At 37.9% G+C, this 27,298-nt stretch overlaps 2 protein-coding genes across 3 annotated transcripts in view; both read left to right on the forward strand.

Moving 5' to 3' along the window:
* LOC143856506 (sulfatase and phosphatidylinositolglycan class N domain-containing protein) overlaps window positions 1-2,870 on the forward strand; it is a 39,090-nt gene extending 36,220 nt beyond the window's left edge. The window contains exons 23-24 of the mRNA XM_077366745.1: window positions 1,536-1,641; window positions 2,492-2,870. Of these exons, the coding sequence (XP_077222860.1) occupies window positions 1,536-1,641; window positions 2,492-2,656 (271 nt within the window). The 3' untranslated portion in view covers window positions 2,657-2,870. The remainder of the gene's footprint in view (window positions 1-1,535; window positions 1,642-2,491) is intronic.
* Window positions 2,576-27,174, forward strand: LOC143856507 (uncharacterized). Of its 2 annotated transcripts, none has more exons than XM_077366746.1 (9): window positions 2,576-2,696; window positions 5,446-5,531; window positions 7,265-7,395; window positions 11,633-11,700; window positions 14,202-14,734; window positions 16,034-16,114; window positions 19,682-19,744; window positions 23,695-23,781; window positions 26,929-27,174. In XM_077366746.1, the coding sequence occupies exons 2-8, from the start codon at window positions 5,487-5,489 to the stop codon at window positions 23,752-23,754; spliced, it is 981 nt and encodes a 326-aa protein (XP_077222861.1). In that variant the 5' UTR covers window positions 2,576-2,696; window positions 5,446-5,486; the 3' UTR covers window positions 23,755-23,781; window positions 26,929-27,174. The 2 variants fall into 2 exon arrangements, with proteins under 2 accessions (XP_077222861.1, XP_077222862.1); XM_077366747.1 differs by lacking the exon at window positions 2,576-2,696 and adding an exon at window positions 5,303-5,321.
* The last annotated feature ends 124 nt before the right edge of the window (window positions 27,175-27,298 follow it).

The following is a 27,298-nucleotide window of genomic DNA, read 5'->3' on the forward strand; positions in this document are numbered from 1 at the left end:
TGATTAGTGAACTGTCTAATAGACTAATACTATATCGGTTTTATGAATAACACTTTGTCACTTTTAGTCCCTCTTTTTATGTTTTGATTATTACAGATCCTCTATTATGTATTTCATTATTTTACTATACGATGCTCTCCTTGACTTTGACCATTTGCCTTTTGGTTCGAGATACTGATCATGAATTTCTGAGGTTTGTGCTTCTGCCCAACACATACCCTTGAAGTCAACTGTTGCATACATTGTACTAAACACTTCTCTTCAAATTGGAAACTTGAAATAATGAGAAGAGGACTTGAAACCAAACTAAAATGTGAATTTCCACTTAGTATCTTTGTGCATCATGAAAATGTCGACCATATGAATCTTTTCATTGAAATTAATGGACACAATTTTTAACCACAAAATAATGTCCTCACCTTGCATGAGAACTGCTATAAAAATTTTAGCGTGCTGTACATTAAATAAAGGGCAGTCAGAGAGAGAGAGAGAGAGAGAGAGATTAGGGGGTCAATTTATCACTGCCCTAAATAAATTTCCGTGTAAAATTTTAATCTAAAGCCTATATTCCCTTGGGTGTGTTTACAAGGTAAGGTGAGCCACTGGTTTGAGACTGTCCATACCAAATTTCTTCGTGGACAGTTACATCCCACATATGAGTTATAACTAATAATTTTCCAAAGCATCTCTCAAGAAATATACTATGTCCCATTTTAGGGTTTCTTGCTGGAGTTACAAACCTATCTGTTCATTATGCAACACATGTGGACATACTACCATTGAGGTCGTCCCTATTATAAGTTAGCAAACAACTGCTTGGCAAAATGTGAACTTGGGTATTCACGTCAAAATGTGAACTTGGGTATTCATGTCAAAATGTGGTACTTAGAAGAGTTTGACAAGACCCTCGCACCATGTTTTGTAGTGCAGATGTACTCACTGTTTGTTCGTTGGGAACTAATACATATATATGGTGTTTGGACGCAGGGAAATTTTATTTGGGAAAATTTTTCGATGAAAAATGAGTTGTATTCCTACTGGACCCTGCATTTTTTTTTTCACAGGAAAATTTGTTTTCCGTATTTTTTTCTCTAGATTCAAAAGGCCCCATAATGCTGAGGAATTTGTAAGAGAATAATTCTATGTTTGTGCGTTTCCTTTACGAGTTAATTGGGAGTATTGATCTTCATATTGAAGTTTCTATTCTTTTTTGAGAATGATTGGAAATAGAACCTTTGATAAATCAATTGAATTTTGTCTTGGGAATTGGCAATAGCTAAGCATTGTGGCCATTACAGTTTTTGTATGCCTGGCGTACAACCTAAGGGCGTCATAGCCAAAAGAAACTTTCTGTGAAATTTCTTATTTTCTTCTTATGTTCGTATAGTTGTGGAGTTCTTCAAGCATTAAAATAGTTTGAGCCTATGAAATGTTGATTCAAAAATTGACTATGCTATTCTTTTTCACTCTCTTTATAGTTCAATATCTGCTTATTTATTTGGTTATGCTTCTCATTTCTCTAAACTTGGATGCAGATGTGTGTTTAGTTCTATAACCAAGCTAATCCGAGTTCCACGACTAGGATGCTATTTCGTTGTTATTTTATTTTCAGATGTAATGACCATCCACTTCTTTTTTCTGGTAAGTTATTTTTTCGTATTACTCTTTTCACTTGTAAAGGCGTCATTTTGGCCAACCCCAACTAGTTTGGGACAAAGGTTTTGTTGAGTTGAGTTGAGTTGCTGAGACTCTTTTCACTTGTTACCGTTAAGCTTTCTTTTTATAGGTTTTAGTTTTTATTTCAGTTGGAAAGTGCTCTGTGGCAGGCTCAATCCTAGCTTACACAACAAAAAGTTAAAACTAAGAATAAAACTTTGTTCGCATAATTTGTTCTCTATTTCACAATTGAAGAACACTATCCTTACAAGCACTATTAAGATTTTGTCGTAACGACCACATCTGGGCTCTGTGTGTGCCATGTGTATATGGTCAGGTCTATTTATCCGCTGGACTGCCACCATAACTCCAACTCATTGCCATTGGTCTCGCTGTGATTAGATGGAGTGTATGCTTGGTATGGGATCAAGATTCAAGACCACGTGGGTTGCCTCATGATGGTCCACTAGATCAATGATTCTAATCCTACGTGTATGCTTGTGTAGCCAAATGTTGATAGGTGGATTCAAATCCTAATGGTGATTGTTAGTGTGGTCAGTCTCTTAACAATTTCATGGTTTTATAATATGAATTACTCAATCATAATTCATGATTGTATAATATAAGTTAGTTATCATAAACTATGACAGGGACGTATTGCATTGGGTTTAGGTGAGGCCAATAATAGATAGGTTTTTTACTTTGATAACAAGTTTATTTTATTAATTACTCAGAAATTCAAACAAAAAGAAAAAGCAAACAAGCTCATTTGTCATTTATCTTTGTTCCTCTGGAGGATGCTTCTCAAATCTACTTTTCTTTTATGGACTTACAGGTCCGAAATACTGGTAGTTGGATGGAAATCGGAAACACTATCAGCCATTTTGGAATCATGAGTGCTCAAGTTGTATTTGTGCTGCTGCTCTTCGCCATCACAAATGTATACACCAAAGATATCCAAGTCGGTCCACCGCAATTATTCTCTCGGAAAGCAATGTAGTCTGCTTGAGCTTGGATTTTCCATGTTGAGGATTTCACCGGTAAGATATATATTTTCCTTTTTCAAGGTATTTATGTGAACAGTTATGCTTCTTTCTCTTAGCCCTTTCCAGAAATGGTTAGTGCCAGTGCATGAAAGAACTGGATGGCTGGATTTACAGCCAAATTTTGACTTAAGATTTTGGTTATACGGAGTAGCCCATCTGAGTTTCCTATTCTGTTTCTTTTTTCCTCTGTTCCTTTTCTTTCATTAGCAACTTTCTCACAAACTAACATGGACCAGAACTGAATTCCTCTGTTTTATAATTTTGTGAACTCTTGGACCTCTGAACAACCTCCCTCCCTTGTATTTGCCAGTCTACTAATTTACAATCCCACATCATCCTGTAGATGCATCAAGCTTATAAAAAATTCTAGAATAAGATCAACAAGACCCAAATGCTCAAAATTTAACCAAAAACCAAAAGAATGGTACAAAATTCACATGTTTGAAGAATGGATATGTGAACTTTGATTGATAAATCAACTTGCACTGTTATTTTTGAGTTGATTCGAGATGGTCGGAATGTGCAAATGCAGCGTGTATTTTTACTACATGAATCTTGGATAGATGAATTTTCATGCATTGACTTTACTAAGGGCCGGATACCTCATGCATTTGTATTTTGATTTGGATTTGAATTTTGGATACAAAACACATCAATCATCTTCATGATCATGTTTTACGAGAGAGAGAAAGAGAGGGAGGGAGGGAGGGATGTCTCACCGCTGCCGGAGCAACATCGAGGAGCAACAATGGTGACGGAAGTTGCCACATATATTGATTTCCAAATAATGTCTCGCAGAAAAGATTTGAAAATCGGAATTTTTTGCACTGATGTCGCTGCTTTGGAAATCTAAGGATCTGATCGAGTTCAAAATATCAACTAAATCCAAATCTAAATCTTGCTGGTATCCAAATGTGACCTAAATAAATTTTGGACAATTTTGGAATGGTTTTGTTACCATAAAACTAGGAGTAGAGTACCTCTGCTAATCTGCTATTCTCACCTAAATAAATCTTGCTTTACATGCTTTAAGCAACTGCCTTTCACATCTGCTTAAAGCTTATAAGGCAAGTGACTTCGTCTCAATATCAAAACATGTTTGTGCCGATATCAGTTGCCTATAAAAATCATGTCAAAGTAACGTGGGTTATTTGTGAGAATTAGAATCACTGCCGAATACAGCCCTAGCTATTGGTTGACCTCGACTCTGCTGATCAAATGGCTAGGATCATTCTACGAGATATCACATGGGTTGAATCAATCTTAAGGTCTCTTTAGAGTGTCTTCCATGAAAGCATCTCACAATATCATTCCTCTTGAACTCGTATTCATTCTGGTTCGTCGAATGATCCTAGCCTTTTATAATCGAGGACCTATTTGTTTTGGATTTTAGAGAACTGATTGTGTGTCCAAAACTGATTATTGAACTCGAAATTAAACCTAAATTTGAACCCAATAATCAGTTTTGGACTCAAATCGTTTCTGAATATCCAAAATGAACAGGCCTTATTTGCATATAATCTTACTAGCAAAAGGCATGCCGTGGTGGTGGTGTGTGAGAGAGAGAGAGAGAGAGAGAGAGAGAGAGAGAGAGAGAGAGAGAGCGCTCCTCCCTTTATTGGGTGGTAAGTTGGAATTGAACTTACAACATCAACGTTGAGATTCAAAGGCCCCAACCAAATCAAACTCATCTCTTCATTGCCATTGTGTAAGGCTATTTAATATACTAGGGCACCCCATTGTTTTTTTATGGGTAGGGTACCCCATTGTTGTTTCTTAATAAAGTGCATTTATTGTTCTTTTAGGGCACGTTTGGCTGCCAGGAATTTGTTATCATGGTAAATCGGCGTCTCCAAGTGGAGATGAGGGTGAAACCCTTAGAAGTCAGTAAACAAAATCCCAAACTAGTATTTTCAGTCCAAAGTTGCTAAAAATCTAGAAACAAAAAACTCTACTCAAAACCGGATTTTGATCTTTTCTGAATTTTTTTTGCAGCAAGTCATCACCGGAACCACTTGTTTCTAGTGATTTTGTTTCCTGATTTATAGGGACTTCACTCTCATCTCCACTTAGAGATGCTGATTTATCATGAAAACAAATTCCTAGCAGCCAAACATGCCCTTAATTTTTTGTTTGTTTGCACTACTGAGGGCTCTTATAACGGGTTTTTCAAGGGTGCCCTTCATTCTATCATGTCCTCTTTCATTTCTCTTCTTTCCTGGGGTTGGCACGTTGGCTAGCATCGTGGGTTGCAAGTTCGAGTCCCCTCGGAGTTACCCGATGCACGTGGTTTACAGGTGAGTGGGTGCTAAAATGGCGTGGGGATATCGTCATAGAGAGAGGGCTTTTGTCCTTTTTTAGACTTTGAAATTTCTGTATCTTTTTAACATGGTTCATCCATGGCATGGCCCACCCATATGAACGATCAGGATCTTCCCATCCTGTAAGACACAAAACCCTCTCTTCTCCAGTTCTCTTTTCTCATTTTTCATCTTTCTTTTTGCGTGATGATAAATACGCACCCCTGGTACAATGATTCGCACCACTTATAACGTGATCTGATGTCAAAAAGCGTTAAAAGTCTTCTCGTTACAAGGGGTGTGAATTAGTCTACACCGTGTGCGAATTTATCATATCCCTTCTTCCTTTTTCTATTTCCTTATATTTTTTATTTTTCTCTGTTTCATCTCTCTCTCTCTCTCTCTGGTGATTCTTTTTTTTCCCTCTCCTTTTATTTTTCTAGGGTTTCGAAGCTCGTGAAATTCTTTTGATTTATTTCAGAAAATGTCCAAGCCCCATTTCACCATCACTCTGGGGCGTAGTGGTCAGGTAGCTCCCTCTCATTCTCATGAATTAGGGTTTTATCTCTTTCTTCTTTTCTGTTATGATTTTATCTCTCACTCTAAACTTACAGATAAAGGGTTTCTATCCCATTTTTATTTGATTTTACTTCTTTGCTTTTGTTCATTTTTGATTAATTATTGTAACCCTAATCTACGCTAGGGCTTCACTGTTGAGATTACTGTTATCTTCTTACTTCTAATTATGTTTTGAATTGATTGATTCTGGAATTGTTATGTAGGTTAGTTTGTGTTTTGGAATGTCAATGTCACGTCAGGTCAATTTTTTTTCCCACTTTTTAGGGTTTAGGGTTTAGGGTTTAGGGTGCTATATGATATGCATTGCTACTTGGGCAATGGAGATTTTTTTTCTCTCTTAACAAGTATCAAGCTAAAAGCAGAAATTTGCCCCTACGCACATTGATTTAGGTTGTTCAAAATGTTGGGTCCCTTGTGGAAGACCATAGCTGAAATTGGCACCAACATGACCATCTTAACTATTTGGCCCGATTAACCATTAGAAAAAACCTATTTGAAAAGCTCCCTGCCAATGGCTTGTTAAAAGGGAAGTTTGGCGTAGTTGTCGTTCAACGGGTAAACGCCCATTCATGGTTAGGATTGTTTAGTTGGTTCAGTTTTGCGTCCTTACATTGGGAACCCAGAATTTGAATGGTCTCGTTCTGCTTGCAGATGTGTTACCTGTACGATGGAGATGCACCCGGTTATCAACCTTGATACTTTGGCCAATAATGCTATAATTTCTTAAATTCCCAATAATTAGATAAAAGAATATGGGGTTGGTCGGGATTATGGCTCAATTGGTTGAGGCTTTGGATCTCAACCTTGAGGTCGTAGGTTCAATCCTAGCTTACCTACCAAAAAAAAGTAGATAGATGAATATGTTGCCATCTAAGAACCTTCTTATAGGTTAAGAACTTTCCCACATTATCCGATACAGGGGGTCATATAGTCATGACTCTCTCTCCCTCTCTCTCTCTCTCTCTCTCTCTCTCTCTCTCTCTCTCTCTCACACACACACACACACACACACACACACACACACATGCTTTGAGGATTGGGCATCCCAAGAAAAAAACAAAATGATACCTGCATTTTGGTAATGGTACTCTTCACTTTGTTAAATACTTCTCTGATTGGCTTATGATCATTTCCTGGGAATTCTATCAGCCATTAACAGATCAATATAGAACTATCAATAAAGAGACGAGTGCCTTTGTTTAAAAAGGGAGTGTGGATATCAATTCCTGTATGCTCACATACATATATAACATATTATTGCTTATGACATACGTGATATAAAATGCATTACAAACTATTTATGAACATGTCAGTCATTCTGAGTTGCCGCATGACTGTTCTAAGCTTTTTGTGTCTAAGTTACATAACTTGGTATTAATTTAGGATTTGGTTCCTGTTTGTACTAATGGAAAACTAACTATTCTTCGATGTCATGTCGAATGTATATCCAGGCATGAATTGCACATTGTAATTTGGTTCCTGATTTTGCTAATGAAAATCTAACTATTCATCGGATGTATATCCAGTCATGAATTGCACATTGTAATTTTAAAGTCTTTCATTATCTGGATTCAACTGAAGAGTTTAACGTTCATCTTATACTACTTTTGATTTTCTGACTTGTTTCTGATAAATAATTTATTCTCTAGAAGTGCATTCACTTCTTTCTATGGACACTTGCAGGTTGTCAAAAGAGCAGGACCCGCAGCAGATGGCACTCGTTCTGATTATGTGCCACTCTCTGGAAGTAAGCGACCCGTAAGAGAGAGATTAGGAAGCATCATTGACAATCCCGGGCAGTCCAAAAACAAACAGTGTGCATTTCTTTCATCTGAACTATTTGCCAAACACAGTTGCTCGTTTAGTCATTCGTTTCTATGAGTAGGGATTGTCCTATGGTGTCAATTGCCAAAAATATCTACAGTTCCTCATCCCATCTTTTGATTTATGCATTGAGTAAATGTTTATTCTCACAAACTTTTGGTAATTTTTTAAACATGTATGCTTTTGTTTTGTTTTCAATAATTTTGCTTCAAAACACTTCACAGGCATGCATTGGCATCTATGCACATGTGTGATTATTAGAACAGTTCAATTAGGCATGTGTTGGCATTCAAATATATGTCCATGTAATGCTTAATCACATCAAAAATATTAAACAATCCTTACATGTTATTTCTAGAGCCTTATTAATTCCATCTATCTAAATTTGCCAAGAAATTGAGCTGTTAACCGAGTTTCCCTAACAGCATATGTAACAAGAATCTGACATTCGTTTCCATTCCAACTCTTAGAAATTTGCTCGTTTATAAAGTTCTCAAAACTTGTACTTTTATCTTTCTACAATGGGTATATTAGTTGGCATTTGATGCTATACAATTAAAATTTAGGGCAACACTACTGTTAGAAATGGTGCTAGGGTTAGAAGAGAGGAAGAAGAAGATGAAGAGTCTCCACTAAAGGGAGCTCCTCATGTATATATGGGCTCAAATAGGGCATCCAATGTACAAAGATTACAATACCCTTAACACTACCAGTAATACCTAAACTACCCTTACATGTTATTCAATACTTCCCCTCAAGCTGGAGTGTATATACTATGAAATTCCAGCTTGCTACGAAGAACTACGACAAACAACTAAAAATACAACAAAAAGGATCATTCATCAAAAAGTACAATAAGTTATACACATCCAGCTTGGTATTACACTCATCCTCAAGCTGGTGTGGTAAATACATGGTGAAAACATAACAAAAAGACTTCAACGGCCAAGAGTACAACAGCGGGATCGACGACCATAAAAAACGGAACACCTCCCCCTGAATCAGCGTGAAGGCGAGAACGATAAAAAAAGGACCCCCCTAAATGAGAGCCCGACAAATATATCTTCAAACCACGAAGGATCGAATGGTGACACCTCGGCAGGGAATAACAACTATCCATCGATTAAAATAGGCACATCAAAGGTGCCGACATGAGAAACGACGAAACACCACGAGCAAAAACACCAACTAAGCAACACCAAGACAAATAGAAGATAACTACCAATGAGGAAACCATCGGAGACAAGGTCGACGGGGAAACCGTCGCTAGAAGATAAGAAGAGAGAGGATAACCAACCAACGATGGGAAAATCATCGTCTGTTGATAAGGTCGAAGGCATGGACATCGTCACCAGAAGATAGGAAGAAAAGTAGAGAGAAGATAACCAACCAACGATGGGGAAACCATTGTTTGGAGACACAGTCGGTAGCTTAAACATCGTCGCTTGAAGGGAGGTCAACGGGGAAACCGTCGCCTGAACAGAGCCTACCAACAGTGGGGAAACCATTGCCCGGAAAAAAGCCAAAATGAAGCCGTCGCCTGTAAGAGAGCCGACCAACGATGGGGACACCATCGCTCGGAAAAGAGAGGTCGACGCGAAAACGATGCCGTCGCATGTAAGAGAGCCGACCAACAATGGCGACACCATCGCCCGGAAAAGAAGGTCGACGGGAAAACGAAGTTGTTGCCTGTAAGAGAGCCGACCAACGATAGGGACACCATCGCCTCGAAAAGAGAGGTTGACGGGAAAACGGAGATGTCGCCTATAAGAGAGATAATGCATAAAGCCGGACAACATGAAGTGATAAGGCATAAAGTTGGAAACTAATGCGTAAAACTATACGAAGAGAAGACATATGACGAAGAACATAAGGAGAACACAACAACATTCCCCCTCGGGCGAGACTACATTAGTCCGGACAAGACAAGAAAAGACAACAAGGAAGACGATAACAACCACCAAGGGGATGAACGAAAATCATAAAGAGAAGACGATAACATTCTCCCTAAAAAAAAGACAACACAACGACACTCCCTCGAGAAGGCAATACGAAGAAAAAGACAACATTAAGAGAAAGGAACAACTCTAAGAAAAATATGACAACACTCTTCCTCAAGGTTGAAGGTTGAATACCTTCAACTTGCAACGCAAACGAAGACAAGCAAGGCACCAGACCTATTTCGGACATTTCATCGAACACTTGGTGTGCGCTTTGAAGAAGAAGACAATGAAATGAAGACAAACGTGATGAACACGTGAATCTCATTCCTCTCCTTCATAATGAGCTAAAGTCGTCAAAGACAAGCAAAACAGGCAAGTTAGGTATCACTGCTCGGCTCGGGCAGTAGCTGTATCCTTTTCTAGAAGTGTTTTTCCTTTGCTAGATGATTCCCGAAGGTGTAGCAAAGCGCTCCTCTGGTGAGGGTCCTTACGCCTGGCTTTGTGTAAGCATTACACCCCTCTTAGACATTTAAGCAAACACTTGATGTGTGTCTTGAAGAACTACATAAAAGACATCGAAAACATAGAAGACAACACTAGACAACACTTCATACCGTAACCCAAATGATAGAATACGAGATTGGAAAGAGAGAAATAATCAGATCTAAGAAAATACCGAGACAAAAAGTAATTGCATGGGACAAGAGGTAATAAGAAAGTGAGAGATGTGAGAGAGAAGATGTAATCGCATGCTGGAGTAGTGTTACTCGCAAGTTGTAATCGCAACTTGTGACTACAATCGCAAGACAACAAGAAGGTGTAATCACAAGGTTAATCACATGATGCGATTAACAAGGAACAACGGGTAATCGCATGGTGCGATTATTAATAAACAGGATCGAGGGTTAATCGTTGATGCGATTAACCAGAGGATTAACCATTAACCAGAGAGAAAGGGAGAGTGAGGATGAAGATTAAGACACAGAAAGGAAGAGAAAACAGGGTTTCAATCTACAGAAAAAAGGAAAAAGAGGATAAGAGAGTTACGGCGATGGAAAAACTCAGAGAGGAACACGCGGCAACACAGAGAAGAGAGATTTGAGGGATACAAAGGTATGCGCACATATGTCGAGAGAGAAAATACTGAGTTTTTCTTTTCTTTTCACAAGTAGAAACGACAGAAAAAAAGATAGAACGCGCGAGAAAGAGAATGGCGTGGATGATGGATAGACTCTTCTTCTTTCCTTGGATCAACCCTTTGGCTCTGATACCATGTTAGAAATGGAGCTAGGGTTAGAAGAGAGGAAGAAGAATAGGAGTGAAGAAGATGGAGAGTCTCCTCATGTATATAGTGTAAATATAGGCCCAAATAGTGCATCCAATGTACAAAGACTACAATACCCTTTACACTACATGTAATACCTAAACTAGCCTTACATGTTACTCAACAACTACTTACATGACACCAGCACAAAATGATGGCTGCATCGAAAATTTTAAGGTCTTGGAACGGCAAGCACCCTTCTTTATTGGCTTGCTAAGATGCTTCTTGAAACAGTAATGGATGGTGACATTTTCCCTGTCATTGTCACTGTCACAGTCTCAAGGAAACATGTGATGCAGTTTACCAGGGAATCTGTAATTGTTGTTCTGAACAGACACAACCTTCGTCCACCAACTCCACAGTAGAGGTTTTATCGGCATTTTCCTCCTGGGAACTACACTGGGACTGGATCTCCAATCTCCCTACTCTAATACCACTTTCGTAGAAGAAATATTACAAACTTGCACTTGAAACATCTCCAATCGCCTTCCCTCCACTCGGGGATGGTCTTCGAGTCCGCTCCAGAGGATCTCTTCTTCCTTTTCACAAGGTCCCACTTGCTGGTATTATCGTCCTCGCCCTCCATTAGAGATTAAACAAACACCAATGTTAAATTGGTTCGTTGTCAAGGAACTTTCTCTATTCATCTTACAATGGTATGTGGCTGCAAAAAATTGGTCCCAGTTGTGATGCATTGAGTTATAAATGTTTTTTTAGGACTCTGGACGAAACACCTGTATACATGATTATAAGTTATACCAAAAGCTAGCTTCAACACCAGATATATACAAAATTATCCTATTTGTTGCGTTCTTAACCCTCTGTATCTCTTTGATCCTAGGCAAATAAAGCAGTCAAGGTTTTTGCAAAATGAAATTTGTCCATCATAGTAGGCGACTACCTTATACTGAGAGCATTTGTTCTGGCTCTGATAGTGATGGCTTTCATTTTCTCATGCAGCCAAAGGAGCAATAATCATAAGTGGAGTCTCAATGATGATTCGGATGATGACAAGGTGTACGTTTCTAGTATCCATTCCACATGCATTGGAAAGTCATGGTGTTGATACATACATGGTGTTGATACATATACGATATATATATATATATATATATGTGTGTGTGTGTGTGTGTGTGTGTGTGTGTGCGTGTGTGTGTGTGTGCGTGCGTGTGTGTGTGTGTGTGTGTGTGAGAGAGAGAGAGAGAGAGAGAGAGAGAGAGAGAGAGAGAGAGAGAGAGAGAGAGAGAGATTAATTTATATGGTGTCCGCCCGTACTTGATTGTATTTTTTTGAAAAATGCAGTGGGGCCCACATGTTTGAATGATCCTAACCATCCATATGCTGGGCCCCAACTTAAATATGCCATGGCTAGAAAATCATCCCCATAAATTGATCCTAACCTTCCGATATGTTGAGTTTTGGAGCACATCCTATTTGAGTATGAACCAAACAAATTAATATTTTGGACCATCGAACCATGTGGGTCCCACTGTACTTTCGAAAAATACGTATGACTGTATGAGTACGTGCGGACATCATATATATATATATATATATATATATATATATATATATATATATATATATATATATATAGTGTGGGCCCACATTGTTATATATATACATATGGAAAAGTGTTGCTACTCGGTCTTGTAGCTAAGCTTATCTACTCGGTCGGGTTAAATACAGTGTGGGCCCACATTGTTTGGGTGATCCAAACCATTCATTTGAAAGTCCCTTACCTAGATAGGGTGTCCACAAAAAATCAGACCCATAGGATGATCCTAACCCATCCAACAGTAGAGGGAAAAATGGGAAAAAATGGACAGACATAGTTTGTCCACAAATCTGCCCATTTTTTCCTCCACTGTTGGATGGGTTAGGATCATCCTATGAGTCTGATTTTTTGTGGACACCCTATCTAGGTAAGGGACTTTGAAATGAATGGTTTGGATCACCCAAACAATGTGGGCCCCCACTGTATTTAACCCGACCGAGTAGATAAGCTTAGCTACAAGACCGAGTTGTTTAGTGGGTCCACTGTTGCAGGTCCACAAAAAGTGACCAATGGGAGGCTTTATCAACGCAGGGTGCTCCTTGTGCAGGAACACCTCTCTCTCTCTCTCTCTCTCTCTATATATATATATATATATATATATATATATATATATATATATATATATATATATATATATATATAGAGAGAGAGAGAGAGAGAGAGAGAGAGAGAGAGAGAAAAAACATTTCCTACACACTTGTGTAGGTAAGTTACCTACACACTAGCTTAAAATACAGTGGGGGCCCACATTGTTTGGGTGATCCAAACCATTCATTTGAATGGTCCTCACAGAGATAGGGTGTCCACAAAAAATCAGATCCATAGGATCATCCCAACCCTACGATTTGTGGAGGTAAAATGGACGTGTATAAACCTTCACAAATTAGTCCATTTTTTGCCTCCATAGTTTGAATTGTTGGGATGATCCTATGGATCTGATTTTTTGTGGACAACACCCTATCTATGTGAGAACCATTCAAATGAATGGTTTGGATCACCCAAACAATGTGGGCCCCCCCTGTATTTTAAGTTAGTGTGTAGGTAACTTACCTACACAAGTGTGTAGGAAATGTTTTCTCATATATGTATGTATATATATGTATATATATATAAGCTTAAGCTCACCAAACTTATGGTGAGCTAGCTTGCCCAATCACATGGGGGCCCACTTTGTTAGGATGATCCAAACCATTCATTTGAAAGTCCCTTACATAGATGGGGGGTGTACCAAAAATCAGCTCCATAGGATCATCCTAACCCCTCCATTTGTGGAGGACAAAAATGGACAGACCCAAATTTGCCCCATTTTTGTCCTCCACAAATGGAGGGGTTAGGATGATCCTATGGAGCTGATTTTTGGTACACCCCCTATCTATGATAAGGCCTTGCAAATGAATGGTTTGGATCACTCCCCAAAATGTGGGACCCATGTGATTGGGCAAGCTAGCTCACCATAAGTTTGGTGAGCTTAAGCTCACCAACAGTTTCCTCATATATATATATATATATATATATATATATATATATATATATATAGAGAGAGAGAGAGAGAGAGAGAGAGAGAGAGAGAGAGAGAGGCTACTAATGAGATAAACTCGCCTTGTTCTTTCTTTTTTTAAATTGGCTGCTGAGAGCTTTTTGTGAACTGTTATAGCTTTTGAGTGCTGGTTAAACAATAAATGACAAGGTGAGTGTCTTATTATCAAAACAGCTGATATGACTCTATCTATGTTATTTTCGATCTAATCGATTGTCGAAAATGGGAGAAGATCAGCATTGAGGTAAGCCAGCTACGGTAGCAACCTTCATCGGAGCACACATACTGAACTGGCATCATATAGTCTCCTCGCCTTATTTGGTTTTTGTCTAGTCCGCATGGTATTGACGCGCCATTGCTCCTCTGCATGGCGCTCCGGCAGAGAGATACTGTACATATTCCTTTCAACTTTTGATTCCCTTAAATTTCTGAAGATGCTCCAGTTGGTCGTGATGACCTGCGATTCAAACTCATGCGCAAAAACAAACTTAGGCGACCCAGGAGTTATGGTGAACATCTTAATGATGTAGACCTTCGTGAAAAGCTTTCACATCCAGGTCAGCCTCCATTAAGGAATGATACACGGCTACGCTTGCCAGAACCACAGGTCGCCAGCCTTCTGAGGCGAGTTCCTCCCACAAGAAGTGCAGATGACTTGCTCCAGATGGAATCATTGAGAAAATCATATTCTTCTTGGACTTTGGATGGGTTGAGGCGTAGATCCCCAGATAGATCTTTAGGTCCTTCTAGGGGTATCTCCCCTCCGAGGAATATAGATGACAGGCGGCAAGTTCCATCAGTAAGGCCTGTTGATGCTTCAAGACCCAATCCTTTTATGACGAAAAGTGTTGTCGATGCCTCAAGGCCCATCCCTTTAATGACAAAAGCGACTGTTCCTCTTGAAGACAGAAAGCCAGTTGCACGACTTCCTCCACAAAATAACATCCTACAGAAGAGCTCTTACACGGTACAGTTAACTCTCCCTCTAGCTTGTGTACTGCTTTCTTTATCACTAAAATAGTTTATTGTTTATGGTGGGGGAGGCTGGGATTTTAACATGACCACCATCCACATTCATAGATAACAGGATAAGTTACCGGCTTTATTATCCGCTGTACAACCTACAATAGCATTTATCATAGTTTGTTGCTTTGAAACAGTCAGATGCCTATTCTCTTATCACTTCTGTGTAAACATAGCTCCTCTCGTGTCAATGTTAGGAAACATACCTGATCTTAAAAAAAAGGCCTTAGTCTGATTAGCCAATGGCACAACTTGGAGTCTTTATCTGTAGATGAGAAAATATCTTTTGTAGAGCAGAGTATTCAATGACGTTTTTTTGAATGGTAGCATTCAATGATGTTCTAACAAATTTGACAGCACGATTAACTGATCTAATATGTTTTTCATACTTGGAATGTTACAATATGAATAGAAATAATGTGATTGTGTGCAATTGAGCCACATGTATGTGGCCATTGTTTTAAATTTCGGTTTCGGCCCTCACCGAAACCGAAATTTTGTCCGAAATCCGGTAATGAAAAAAAGTAATATTTTATTAATTTCGAAATTTCGACCATAATAATATTTTAAAAAATGCAATTTTTCTAATTTTGGCTGAAATTTCCGAAATTGTGGTCCGAAATTTTGGATTTCGGACGAAATTTAAGACCATGTATGTGGCCACGTGCAGGAAAAAATGTTACAATATGAATGGGAGTTTAGTGGATGCTCTATGGCTAGTGCATCGATTGTCAAACTGGAAAACCAATGATGTGCACTTGTTGTAATTTAGTTGGGCAATACTTGTGTGGTAGATATATGTGTCGACATAAATTCTGGAGCATTGCCACATAATACTATTTCTGTACTGTATGAGTGTTACTTTTTAAGTTTTAGACCAAATTTCTATTTTAGAAGCTTGTGCTACTCATTCTGATTCATGGATTAAAGAAAATCAGCAATGTGCTTGGTTCATCCTTTTTTAAAGAACAATGATTTGTTTGTGAGGTTATAAAGGGAATAGCAGTGGCCTTAATCCATGGAGGGAGGTTGAAATGGAGAAATCCTAGATTATTTGTTTTGAGATTTGATCTTAAGATGCTCTAATACTAAAAAAGCATTTAGCAATAGTGGTACCATGCCAATGTCATATGTTCTTGAGGAGGAATTCAAGCTATTTCTATATATGGGGGCTATTTGTTTATGAATCTCTATACATTTGAGCTCTCTAATATTTTTCTTATAACTTTGTATTTTCATGTAGGCTGAAGAAACACAAACTGTCGCAGGATTTTTACATTCACTGGGTTTGGGGAAATATTCCATTCTCTTTCAGGCAGAAGAAGTAATGTACTCTTGAACTTCTCATCATGCAAGCCAAATGTTAGATTTTGTAAATGTGCATACTTAGCAGATTTAGAGTCTGAGAAAATCCTTTTTGTCTTGAGAGTAATCCTAAAATATGCAATAATGCTTCACTGTTCTTAAACATGCAATAATGCTTCCCCTCCATCAGTTGGCTATATCTATACACTCTATTTTACACTTTTGATTGGCTCTTGATAGATAATTGGGAGTTGGATGTGCTATGAGAGACATTTAAAATAAAGTGAAGAATGCAGATATCAAAACAAAGGAGGGGGGGATATCAGCTCCCTCATATATATATATATATATATATATATATATATATATATATATATATATATATATATATATATATATACTGGGGCAACCAGGATTAACCCCTTCTGTCATAAACAGTAAAGAGAAACAAGAGATTTTTTTATATATAAGTTAACGACATATATTAAAAAACAAGAAAGGGGAGAAACACACACATAGATTTATATATGTAATTCATGGTGTCCAGACTGAGAAGTGAGTGCAGAAAATGATGCTAGAAATGGACATGGAGAAATCTCATTGTACACTATTTGTTTTATTAGTTACCTTATGCATGAAATAGTTCTAGGAAACAAGAAACTTTGGTATTTGTGAAGGAATTTTGATTTAAAGTATCATGTAAACAACTAAGCAAATAAAAATTCAGAACTTATAAGTGCTGCGGGGAGAGTATTAAGTTTTGGTCTCACTAGTGGTGCGGGAAGGACCCCTTGAAAGTAGTTTTCCCAGATCATTTTGCAGTGGCAGTAGATAAAAGAGGCATGGGTTGGACTGCTTTGAGAGGGGAATGGCATCTCTTGGAAAATAAATTTCAGGAGGAACTTCTTCAATAGGGAGCTGGACCTAGTAGCGAGCTTACTGGAGTTGCTAGGGACCTGCTACATCAAGAAATTTGGTGAAGACAAAAAGGGGGTTGGATCAAATGCTCTTCGGGGTTGTTCAAGGTCAAATCATTCTACAACATGATTGAATCCAATCCTGCAGCTTTGTTGGTGGCTAGAGTGTGGGAGATTCCGGCACCACCCAGGGTATATGCTTTTTTTGCTTGGACATCCTTCCTAGACAAAATACTTAGTGGATTACCTGTGCAACCTCCATACGTTGATCATTGGCCACTGTGTTTGTGTGGAAGCGTGAGAGTCAGTGGATCACATGTTCCTCCACTGCAAAACGGCCAGGAATGTGTGGAGTAGAATTCTTAACAGATTCGGCATAACATGGGCATTCCCCCATGCCAACTCTCTAAACTTCTGGAATGCTGGCCCGGTATTCCTAGGCAAAAGAAAGGAAAAATCTTAGGATGCGCTATTGTTATCCACCATATGGGTATTGTAGAAAGAGAGTAATTCTAGGGTGTTCAAGGGTCTAGTAAAACACCCCTACCACATATTCACAAAAGTGATTGCACTCACCATAGCTTGGGTTAGGGCCCTACCCGGCTTTAGGTTTGTATCTGCATGTGATCTCTGGTACGGGTGGAAGGATGTGTGCAACAGTGTCGAGCAGAGGTGGCCATCTCCCAAGGATGGGATCCACCAAGTCAGGGCTATTTATAACATAACTTTGACGGGTCAAGCTTGGGGAATCTAGGGCCGTGGATAATAGGCAAGCCTACTAGGGGGATGAAAATGGAGTAACAAAATAGACTTTTTTGGCCCTATTGGTATTGCAGATTCAAACAAGGTGGAGGCAAGAGCGATCCATCAAGGCATTAGTCTAATCGAAGCCATTATCCTTGATAAATTCATAGTGGAAGGCGATTCCCTCAATGTCGTAAGTTGGTTGAAGCGTAGCCAGTCCCATCCTTGGAGGTTTGCCCATTCTATGTCACAAATATCTCCGATATTTTCAAAATATAGCGTTTTTATTGCGTGATTTTGATAAAACGACAAAATCCCGAACTAATCCCGAGATCTTAAAAAATAACTATATTTTCATTTTTATCATAAAATATCTCGATATTTTTACGATATTTTTATTTTATATTTTTTCCCTAAATTTTATATTTTTATATTTTTTAAAATAATTTTAATTTTACCGTTTATTTCCCTACATAAACCCGAAAAAAATTAATAAAAATTAATCGATCCCGAGATTTCCCCTTTCTGAGAAATTCCCAAGAACGACATTTGTGACATAGTGCCCATTAGATAGAAGAGAAAATGGACCGGGTGGAGGGATCTTCATTTTTTCCCCATCATGTAAGAAGATTGGCCAATAACAAGGCTGATAGTTTAGCCAGGGGAGGAGTCGCCATGGCAGTTCTAGAGATTTTTTATTTCCTTCCTCTTGATGGTTTCTCGGCATTGCATCATTTTCTTTTATTTTTCCCTCTATTGTATTGACCACTCGGTCGTCGGGGTGTTCCTCCCTTGTTCTCTTCTGAAGTGCAAAGCTGAATCCATGTAAAACAGTGCATGGACATATTCTCAGTCCCTCCACTAGTTGTATCATGCCCCAATGTTTCTATTAATTTGACATACTAACCCCACTACTAGTGTCAATAAAATTGTTGATTTCTTCATTGTCATTTCTAGGATCGTCTTCACTCTCATAATCACCATCCCGTCATTATTCTTATCGTCTTTGCCAACTTTACCGTCCGGGATTTCTTTTGCTTCATCGGATGCCTACGCATCGTTGCTATCGTCTATGCCTGAAAAAACAGAGAGGCAAGAGGGGAGGTAGGGAGAGAGAGGTTTGTGGACCATTCACTCTCATAATCACCATCCAGTTGTTGCTTAATGGGTTGCCTGTTCATGCTTTTGGTCCTTCCTCTTATCTTTTTTTTATATGTTTTAAAGAACAGCCGGCTGTTGCATCTATTTTCATCCCAGCCCGTTTATTTGAATGACGGGTGTGCTAGTATCAATCACTTTTATACGTACGCACACTCACATGTTATTTTTAAATACGACAGATTTAACTCATAGAATGGTTGATTGAGTGCATTCCCTTATTAGTAATAAGTTTTGGACTCAGTTCGACTATTGTCATTTGACACACACACACACACATATATGGGATTTGGTAGGCAATTTCCTGGAAAGCCATTTCGCAGCTGACTTTGCATGAGAGAACTGTCACACAGCCTCACTTTTCAGCAGATTTTGTCTTATTCATTAATTCAGACAAGGTGACTCATGCCAGAGTCAGCCGTGAAATCGCTTTCTGCGATATTGTGTAGCAAATCCCTATATACATTTTCATTTCTCATGAAATTTATGAATTATATGCAAGGAATTGATGATTTATTTGTGAATTTATGAGAATTCACAAAATTTTTAATGATTTATCAACTTTTGAAGTGTAAAGTGGTGCATCAATAGTCTAAATTTTTCCCAATTATTTGCCAAATTTTGTAACTATGTTTTCACAAAATAGAACCAGAAACTCCAAATCATCTAGGAAGTTTCATGGGTCTAGGAAATAATAATCTCTTGCTATTTTTTTCACTTTGTTTTTACTGTAATTGTTATTTGACACAGCTTGGTTTGATTTGCAGGTTGATATGACTGCATTGAAGCAGATGGGGGATAATGACCTCAAAGAGTTGGGGATACCAATGGTACTTTCAATTCTTGATTCCTGTTGATACTGTAATATGTCTCATTGCTTGTTTATTTTGGACTGCTATAATTGAATTGGCTGTCAATATTTAATCAGTTAGTAATAGAACTTCCATTCACCTGTTATAAGAATTACTCTTTATTAGTGCTTTTTAAAAAAAATATAGCATGCACGTTCACCATGGATCTCAAATAATTTTGACAAGTTTCAGATAGTAAAGATAGGCTTATATTCTCAACAAATTTTTTTAATTCCTACTATATTATTCTTAGAGGCAGTTCCCTTGGTAGGAGCAGTGCCTCAAGGTTTTCTTCAATGATTTGCAATCACTACTGTCTTGATGAGCCTCCATAGGCAGTTCATTATATTATTCGTTGTTCCTTTTCCCTTTGCTTCTCTTTCACGATCTCTTTCTTTGCTTGCTCTCCTTCACTTTTTAATACAGCCTTTCATGCCATTTAAAAAAAAAAAAATCAATTCCTCATTATCTATATGTGTGCAATTCTAGTTTCTCCTATGACATAGGGAAGGGCATGGTCAGCGTGCAAATGAAATCAAATACTGTAACTCTATATGCTGGTAGTTTTTGATTTTCTAGAGTAATTGTCTGGCCGCAAACTTCTATGGGGACCTTAGGAGAGTGGGTTATTGAAGATGTATAGTATTAGTTCCATCCCTCCACAAAAAATTTTATGCTCATTTGACTAGGACCTTCTATCGGCTTTATGTGAGTTTTTGAACTTTCAACTTGATTTGATTGCTAGCCTTGGATATTAAGTTCCGGGGTTTATCGATTGCTGATGTGTTTTGGAAATGGAGAGTAATTTGAGTACTACTAGACATGAAAGAAACATGGCGAGATAAACTTCCACTCCTCTCAACTAAGATTAATATGAACTTTGATGGAACCACTCGAGGAAAACCTAGTGATGCGGCACAATTCCATAAATTGAGAATGATGACTTTGGAAGAAGCATATTTTCAATTTTAGTTTTTGGAATATTTTGTTGTGTTCTAGTCTATACCGTTCTGGGTCATCTTGACCTTAAGCTTTGACATTTTTTCTTAATAAATTCTGTTGTCATCTTTCAAAAAAGGATAAAGAAAAAAAATCAGTTTTGATCTGTTGGAAAGAGGAGCGTATTGTTGAACATATAGCATCATGTTCTTGACTTCGAGGTTTATATCCTTTTTTTTTTTTTTTGGTTTTTCAGTTGATGTAAGATTCGAAGGTGGTTTATTCTCCTTCTCTTCAAACAGACTTGAGGCCACCCTTGATAGTTTCTATTCTGAAAGTTATCTGCTATGAAAAGGCTTTGGTTATCCATATGTAATTTTTCCAACAAAGACTTAATACCGTATGAATTGTTCCTTCTAAAATGATAGATATTGTTAGACCCAGTCAATGCTTGCATCAAGTTGAATCTCAGAACACATGGAGCGACATGGTAAAAAAGTATGCCTCGGAGCGACATGGTAAAAAAGTATGCCTCTGGCTGCAGATGGAGGGGAGCTAGTCACTTACCATTCTTCTATATTTGAATATACACATTTGTGTGCGACTATCATTACCTGCATCTGCATGCATCGCTGTGGGGTATGCATCTAGAGGTGTAACGACCCGGATTTTTACTGCATGGATCGCTACGGGCAACAAAACATATTTATTCATGTAATTAAACAACGGAAGGTTAAAGTACATCCTGAATTTACAAAAAATCCCAAGTATGACATATTTAAAGCCTTTTTACATCTGAGGAGATTGATTAGGTTCATCATTTCCGTATTTTCTCAAGTTGCTTTCACACTTCTCATAACTAAGGTTCCTCATTGACAAATATCCCGCATCCAAATTTTCAAATCTTGGTGGGAAAAAGTGGGTTAGGAGAGCAGGTATATAGAAGCTTCGATAGGTAGCTGAAATCAATAATAAGAGACAGTTCTATAAAAATATGCAGTATTTTGTATAGAACATAATGTGAATTTAAAATTAATACTAATAGGATTTTTTTATATAACCAATTTAACCAGATAGTAAAACAAACCATTTAAAGTCCAATAGTTTCCAACTGTTTCTATTTCTGAAGTTTCCTGTAACGATCCGCCTCACCCTCGTATTGTCCGCTTTAGACTTGGCTCGCTTCCGCATTTGGGTAAGTCGACGGCTCAGAGGTACAAACACGTCACACGAGAGAGACTATCGCACATTTACCTCTTCCATTTCTTTCATTTCTCATTTTCGTTCAAACTTTTCGTGCATATGAAATCCAACATTTCATTTCATTTTCAAGAATGAAACACATTTCATCATTTTGAAACAAATATGATTTGATATTTTCCAAATGTAAACAATGAATATTTGAAGTAAAACGGATAAGAAATATCTGAATAAAACAACATATAATCATATCCCTATCACTTTCATTGAGAAAAGATACCAGTCGAGTCTAGCTATCCCCTGCTTTATCAAACCTGAGAAGTGGGAATTTGAAGATGCTTGACCTTGAAGATGACAACGATCAGGGAGAAGTGATTCTCCTAGCCTTTTCCTTTTTCTCCCTCTCTTCCTCTGTTTTTTTCTCTTTCTTCCTTTTCTCTTCCTGACTGCTCTATTCATAGGAAAAATTGAGGGGAATAGTAACATGTGAATAGTTTTTATGCATAATAACTGTTATTTTTACGGGGTATTACAAGAGGGAATTATGAAATTCCTTAAACAACTTGTTTACTCCACCAAAAGCACCTCTTTTGCAGGTAGCATTCAAATTACAGATCTAAAAAACTAAATATCTTGGGAGCCATAGGGATTATACCTTCAACTCTTTCTTTTTTTTAATCTTCAAACAGTTCTAAGTGTAAACCTGCGAGAATGCTCTAGAATTTGAAACAGTATCATCTGTGGCACGCATGATGATCTTGTTGTTCCAGGTTTCCACTTTGATGCCATGAGCTTGTCTCTTCAAATATAGACTGCAAACATTCAGGCTCAAATATGAATAAGCTGGATCTTGCATAATTAAAGTAAACCATCTTACTTAATTTTTATGCATCAAATCACTTCGTATCAGTAATTTTCTGATTCGCAGATGTCAATTTTGGCAGTCTGTTTAGTTGAACATGCATTTCTTGTTTCCAATAGGGCTTTTCAAATATGTGGCTGGTGATTTATGGAATTCATAGCTAATGATTCCTTTATGTGACTTAAACTGTGTGATGGCAAGCTGATATATGGAGTCGGGATACTATATTATTGGTCCAGTCGGACCAAGGCTCCACTATAGTGCATGTGACACATCTTTAACATGTGGGACCCCAACCACTAGATGAAGCTCACCATGGATAGTCCACGACCCAAAAGTCTCACCAATTAGTGAGAGGCCACATATCCAATGAAGGACATTGAATACCAACAGCTGACAACTGTTAGCTATTGACTGGGTCGGCTTGGATCTTACCGATATCTATGAGATGTTTAGATTATTAGCAATCCATATTCGGGGTCATCTTTTGGTTTAAGAGAGTTCCATTATTAAAACAAGGGATGCATATATTATTTACCACATATATATATATATATATATATATATATATATATATATATATATATATTCATGACATTTCCTTAATTTTTATTCCTACATGTCTGATTTCTTCTTTGAAAAGGAATCTATTGTAGTAATTTTAACCTCAACAAATCATAAAATGGGAATTAATTCATTGCGAACGTTTTGAGAGTAATTATAAGGGAGCTTTTTAAAAAGGGTAAACAGCTAGCATGATTGCTTCTTACTTGTTTGGGACTAAAATTCTCCTCCTCAAAAGTAGGGGAGGGCTTTGAGGGACCTATGCCCGTAAGCTTTCCACAATGAAGGAATTTTCACCACCATTATTATCACTATTTGAAATGAGGATCTCTATGTCTCTTATGAGATGTTGTATGGGCTGCAGGGACCTCGGAAGAAGATTCTCCTTGCAGTTTTGCTTCGTTCCAAACATCCATTGTCATGAGTTTGAACTGTGGATAAATATACATATGTGAGTGAGTGTTACTTCTACTTGTGTGATTGATTACTTAAATCTTGCAATAGTCTCCATGCATTTCTTTTGGAAATTATGCTATGATTTAGCTGACACTTTGAATTTATTGTTGACACACGTGTCGTGTCGTGTCTGACACAACACCCGTGTCGACGTGTGTTGACACTCCTTTCGACACTTGTAAATGTACAGCTAGAAATGTCAGACTTAATGTAGGTGTGTCAACACATTTTTGTACGTGTCAAGTGTGACATTTTGTTTTATTATTGAATATTGTGTTTTGCCTCCAAAAAAAAATAAAAATTTGTGTTTACCTCCTTTATCATTAACTCTTCTTACATTATAAACTCTTCCTTTAGCTCTTCTTTAACTAATATTTAACTAATATTTGTTGTCATATCCCCTCTTCTAAACCTAAAACCCTAAATAAACTCTTATTCCAATATTATATTCAATGTATCCAATTGGTTTTTCTATGTTCTCGTTTCTAGTTTAACTGTGTCCTCGTTTCTAAATTTTTAGGGTTTGCTGTGTCCGACACTCCGTGCCCGTGTCCACAAATCATAGAAATTATGGTAAAATTTTTACCCTTTCAAAATAATTGATAATAACATTATTCTTGTGTAACTTCAATACAGATTTCTTGTAATTGACCATCTTGGTCCTTTTAATGAAATCTTTGCCATTCAAAAAAAAAAAACTTCAATACAGATTGTGAGGAATAGCTGAATAGTTTGATGTGGTCAACATAGTGGCAAGTTAATGTGGTTCATCGATGCTCTATTAAATTGATTGATTGGTTTTGTACTAGGATGCAAATCATCAAATGTTCAAAACAGCTCATTAAAACACATAGTTTGAGAGCGTGGATTAATGGAAAAATTTTGTAGATAAATCAACAATACCCTTATTCAACTAATTCATTTAAACAAGCTGAGTACATGGGAGGAGGCTTCTCCCTGCCAAAGCAAGCCGACCTTCAATACCTTGGAAGAGATGGATTTGTTTGTAGGTATGTTTGGAAAATGGAAAGGAAGAGCTGCTTCAAACAAACCGGGTGGCAAATTGTGCGTGTGTTGGTCCTGGAGAATGGTTGTTCTTGTTTTGTCATGATAGCTAGGGCGTCTGCTTAGCAGAAGGATCACAATCCCCAGGTCACTTGGGTCATTTTATGATAACCATCTCTTTGTCCCTCTCTCTATGCATAATCCTGCATGCAACCATCTGGTTCATAGATGACTAGTTATGTTTACAAAGAGGTCTCCTGCAATGAGGTGGCTAAGTTTAAGATTCCACTCCACGAATGTGGTTATGTTCTCAGAGAAGACACTCCCCCACTGAGGTGGCTAAGTTGGAGATTCCACAAAACTTTCACTTCACTTTGTTCTTATATTCATTGTTAATTTAACACCTTAATGAATAAATTAGCTCAGCTTAGTATTCCATCGCAATTCTTCATTAAGTTTAGCAAAAGTCCTTGGCACAAACATCTCTATTGACAAGGCTTATCTGCCGGCCGGAATACCATGCGGATATTCATCTTGTCAACATATAGCCTCTAAGGCTATGTTGGTTGCGCCGGGGGTGGTTCAGTGAGTAGTGGAATAAGAAATCAAAAGGGAGGAGATAATCATTTGGGTTGTTTGGAATTACCTCGGAGAATAGTGTAAGTAGTGTTTGGTTGCACGTCATATACTCGGAGAGTAGGAGAATAAGTAGGGGGTGTCATTACCAATATATAGGGAGAAAAGAGAGAGAGAGAGAGAGCATCATTTCCTAGAATTTGGTTTAAAAGTCATGAGGGGATAAGGAATCCACCTAAGCAAACGTGCAATTATTGGATAGGAGACATCCAAGGGAGTCAAAGGGGAGTTGAATGCTATTTTGGCAACCGAACGTGGAATGGCATTCCAAATCCGAGCCAAATTCGGACGTATGCCGAGCTTTTGTGCAACCAAACACACCCTAAAGAACCAGTCCTCTAGAACAACAGAGGAAAACCACTCCATGGCCACCTTCTCTTATAACCACTTCCATCCCTATGAGCCATTGGAGTTCCTACCAGTTTCTCTTTCCATAGATTCCCTACATCTGGAAATAACTTTGATCACATAGCAATAGTAGGGTCATTCGATATGATGTTATCACGGTAGAAATGATCAAGGCCCTTCCGGGGAATACCTTCATGCCCATATTTGTCAAGAAAACCTCACACTGCTAAAGAGATCACAAACTGCCTTTTCCTCCTGCCACCAGAAGGGCAGATGCCTATTTTCAGCTAGCTGGACCAGAGTAAGATATGATATTTCGGATAAAGCGGTGCTACCCTCCACAATGTACAATAAAGCAACAATTTCTATATTTCTGAAACTAGGGATAGTGGTGTCTTTCTACAAAACTTTTATGACTTCTCAAATGGAAAATGATTTTGTTCAGTCATCAGACAGTATAGACCTGAAAGAACAGTCAGTGTATTGGGAGCTAGTATCATCTATGGCATGCTAGATGAACACATGGTCTATTTGGCTACATTGATGTGGTGACATTGTTTTCTCAGATATGGAGAGAGAAAAATCTGCAATGACTCAACATTAAAATGTAGGTAACGGTTTGTCTATAGCAACCACCACCTATCAGAATGATTTGAACCCACCTAACCACAGTCCTTTTTCTTTCAGAATATTGTAGTTTTTGCTGTAGTTTTAAGATTTGCAGATGTCGATCCTTGGAATTTTCCCCATAAAAATGCATTACTGGTTTCTTGTTAGAGCTTTTGCTGATCGCACTCTGAATTTCCAGAGACCCATATTTCTCTGCTCAGTTAATGAGGCCTAAAGCATTCCCAACAAATACACAATAACGGTTTCTATACACAGCAGATGAAAAGAACAGGACTCATCTTTTATACATTAATTCTTTCTTCATTTCTTTATATGAATGATATTTTTCATTATTTATCCATGGTTCCTATGATATTATGAATCGAAATTTCCTTCTTTAACATGGAATCAATTGTTGCGATTTCAATTTCTAATCTGAATCAGTTTCTTTTCGTGCGAAATGTAGAATAGATCTTAAGTGGGTCACAACCCATGCTTTATTTACTTTTCAAATCTAATTTTAAGGATGATTTCTCAAGTGCAGGACTGCTAGTGTTCCTTCAACAATGAATACTATCTTCTTTATTTTCTAACGGGACGCAGTGAGGGTTGCAGAGACTTTGACTCATTGCAAACCTAAGAAAGACACCATGAGAGGTTTGCCATTGGATATGTATACATTTGGAAATCGCTCTCAGTTTGTATGAATTGCAATTAAAATTTGTCAAAATATTACTCAATTCTCGATGTATTGCCTTCTGATTTTTCCATCATTTGCCTTAACGTTCTTCATGTGGTGTTCAGACCATGGCTGAAAAAACATCAATACTCACACATATTACGAGTAACGTAGGGAACTATCAAAACAAAACACCAGTGGGGGAGATAACTAAATTCCATTGCCATGTTCACTG

Source organism: Tasmannia lanceolata, unplaced genomic scaffold (genome assembly GCF_043159265.1).
Source record: "Tasmannia lanceolata isolate RefF3 unplaced genomic scaffold, GAP_Taslan_0.1 ptg000023l, whole genome shotgun sequence".
Taxonomy (NCBI): Eukaryota; Viridiplantae; Streptophyta; class Magnoliopsida; order Canellales; family Winteraceae; genus Tasmannia; species Tasmannia lanceolata.

Coding starts and splice junctions, on each gene's coding strand:
- LOC143856507 (XM_077366746.1), top strand. CDS start 5,487: ATGTCCAAGCCCCATTTCACCATCACTCTGGGGCGTAGTGGTCAG. Junction 7,396..11,632: donor GGGCAGTCCAAAAACAAACA/GTGTGCATTTCT, acceptor TTTCTCATGCAG/CCAAAGGAGCAATAATCATA. Junction 14,735..16,033: donor TACAGAAGAGCTCTTACACG/GTACAGTTAACT, acceptor ATTTTCATGTAG/GCTGAAGAAACACAAACTGT.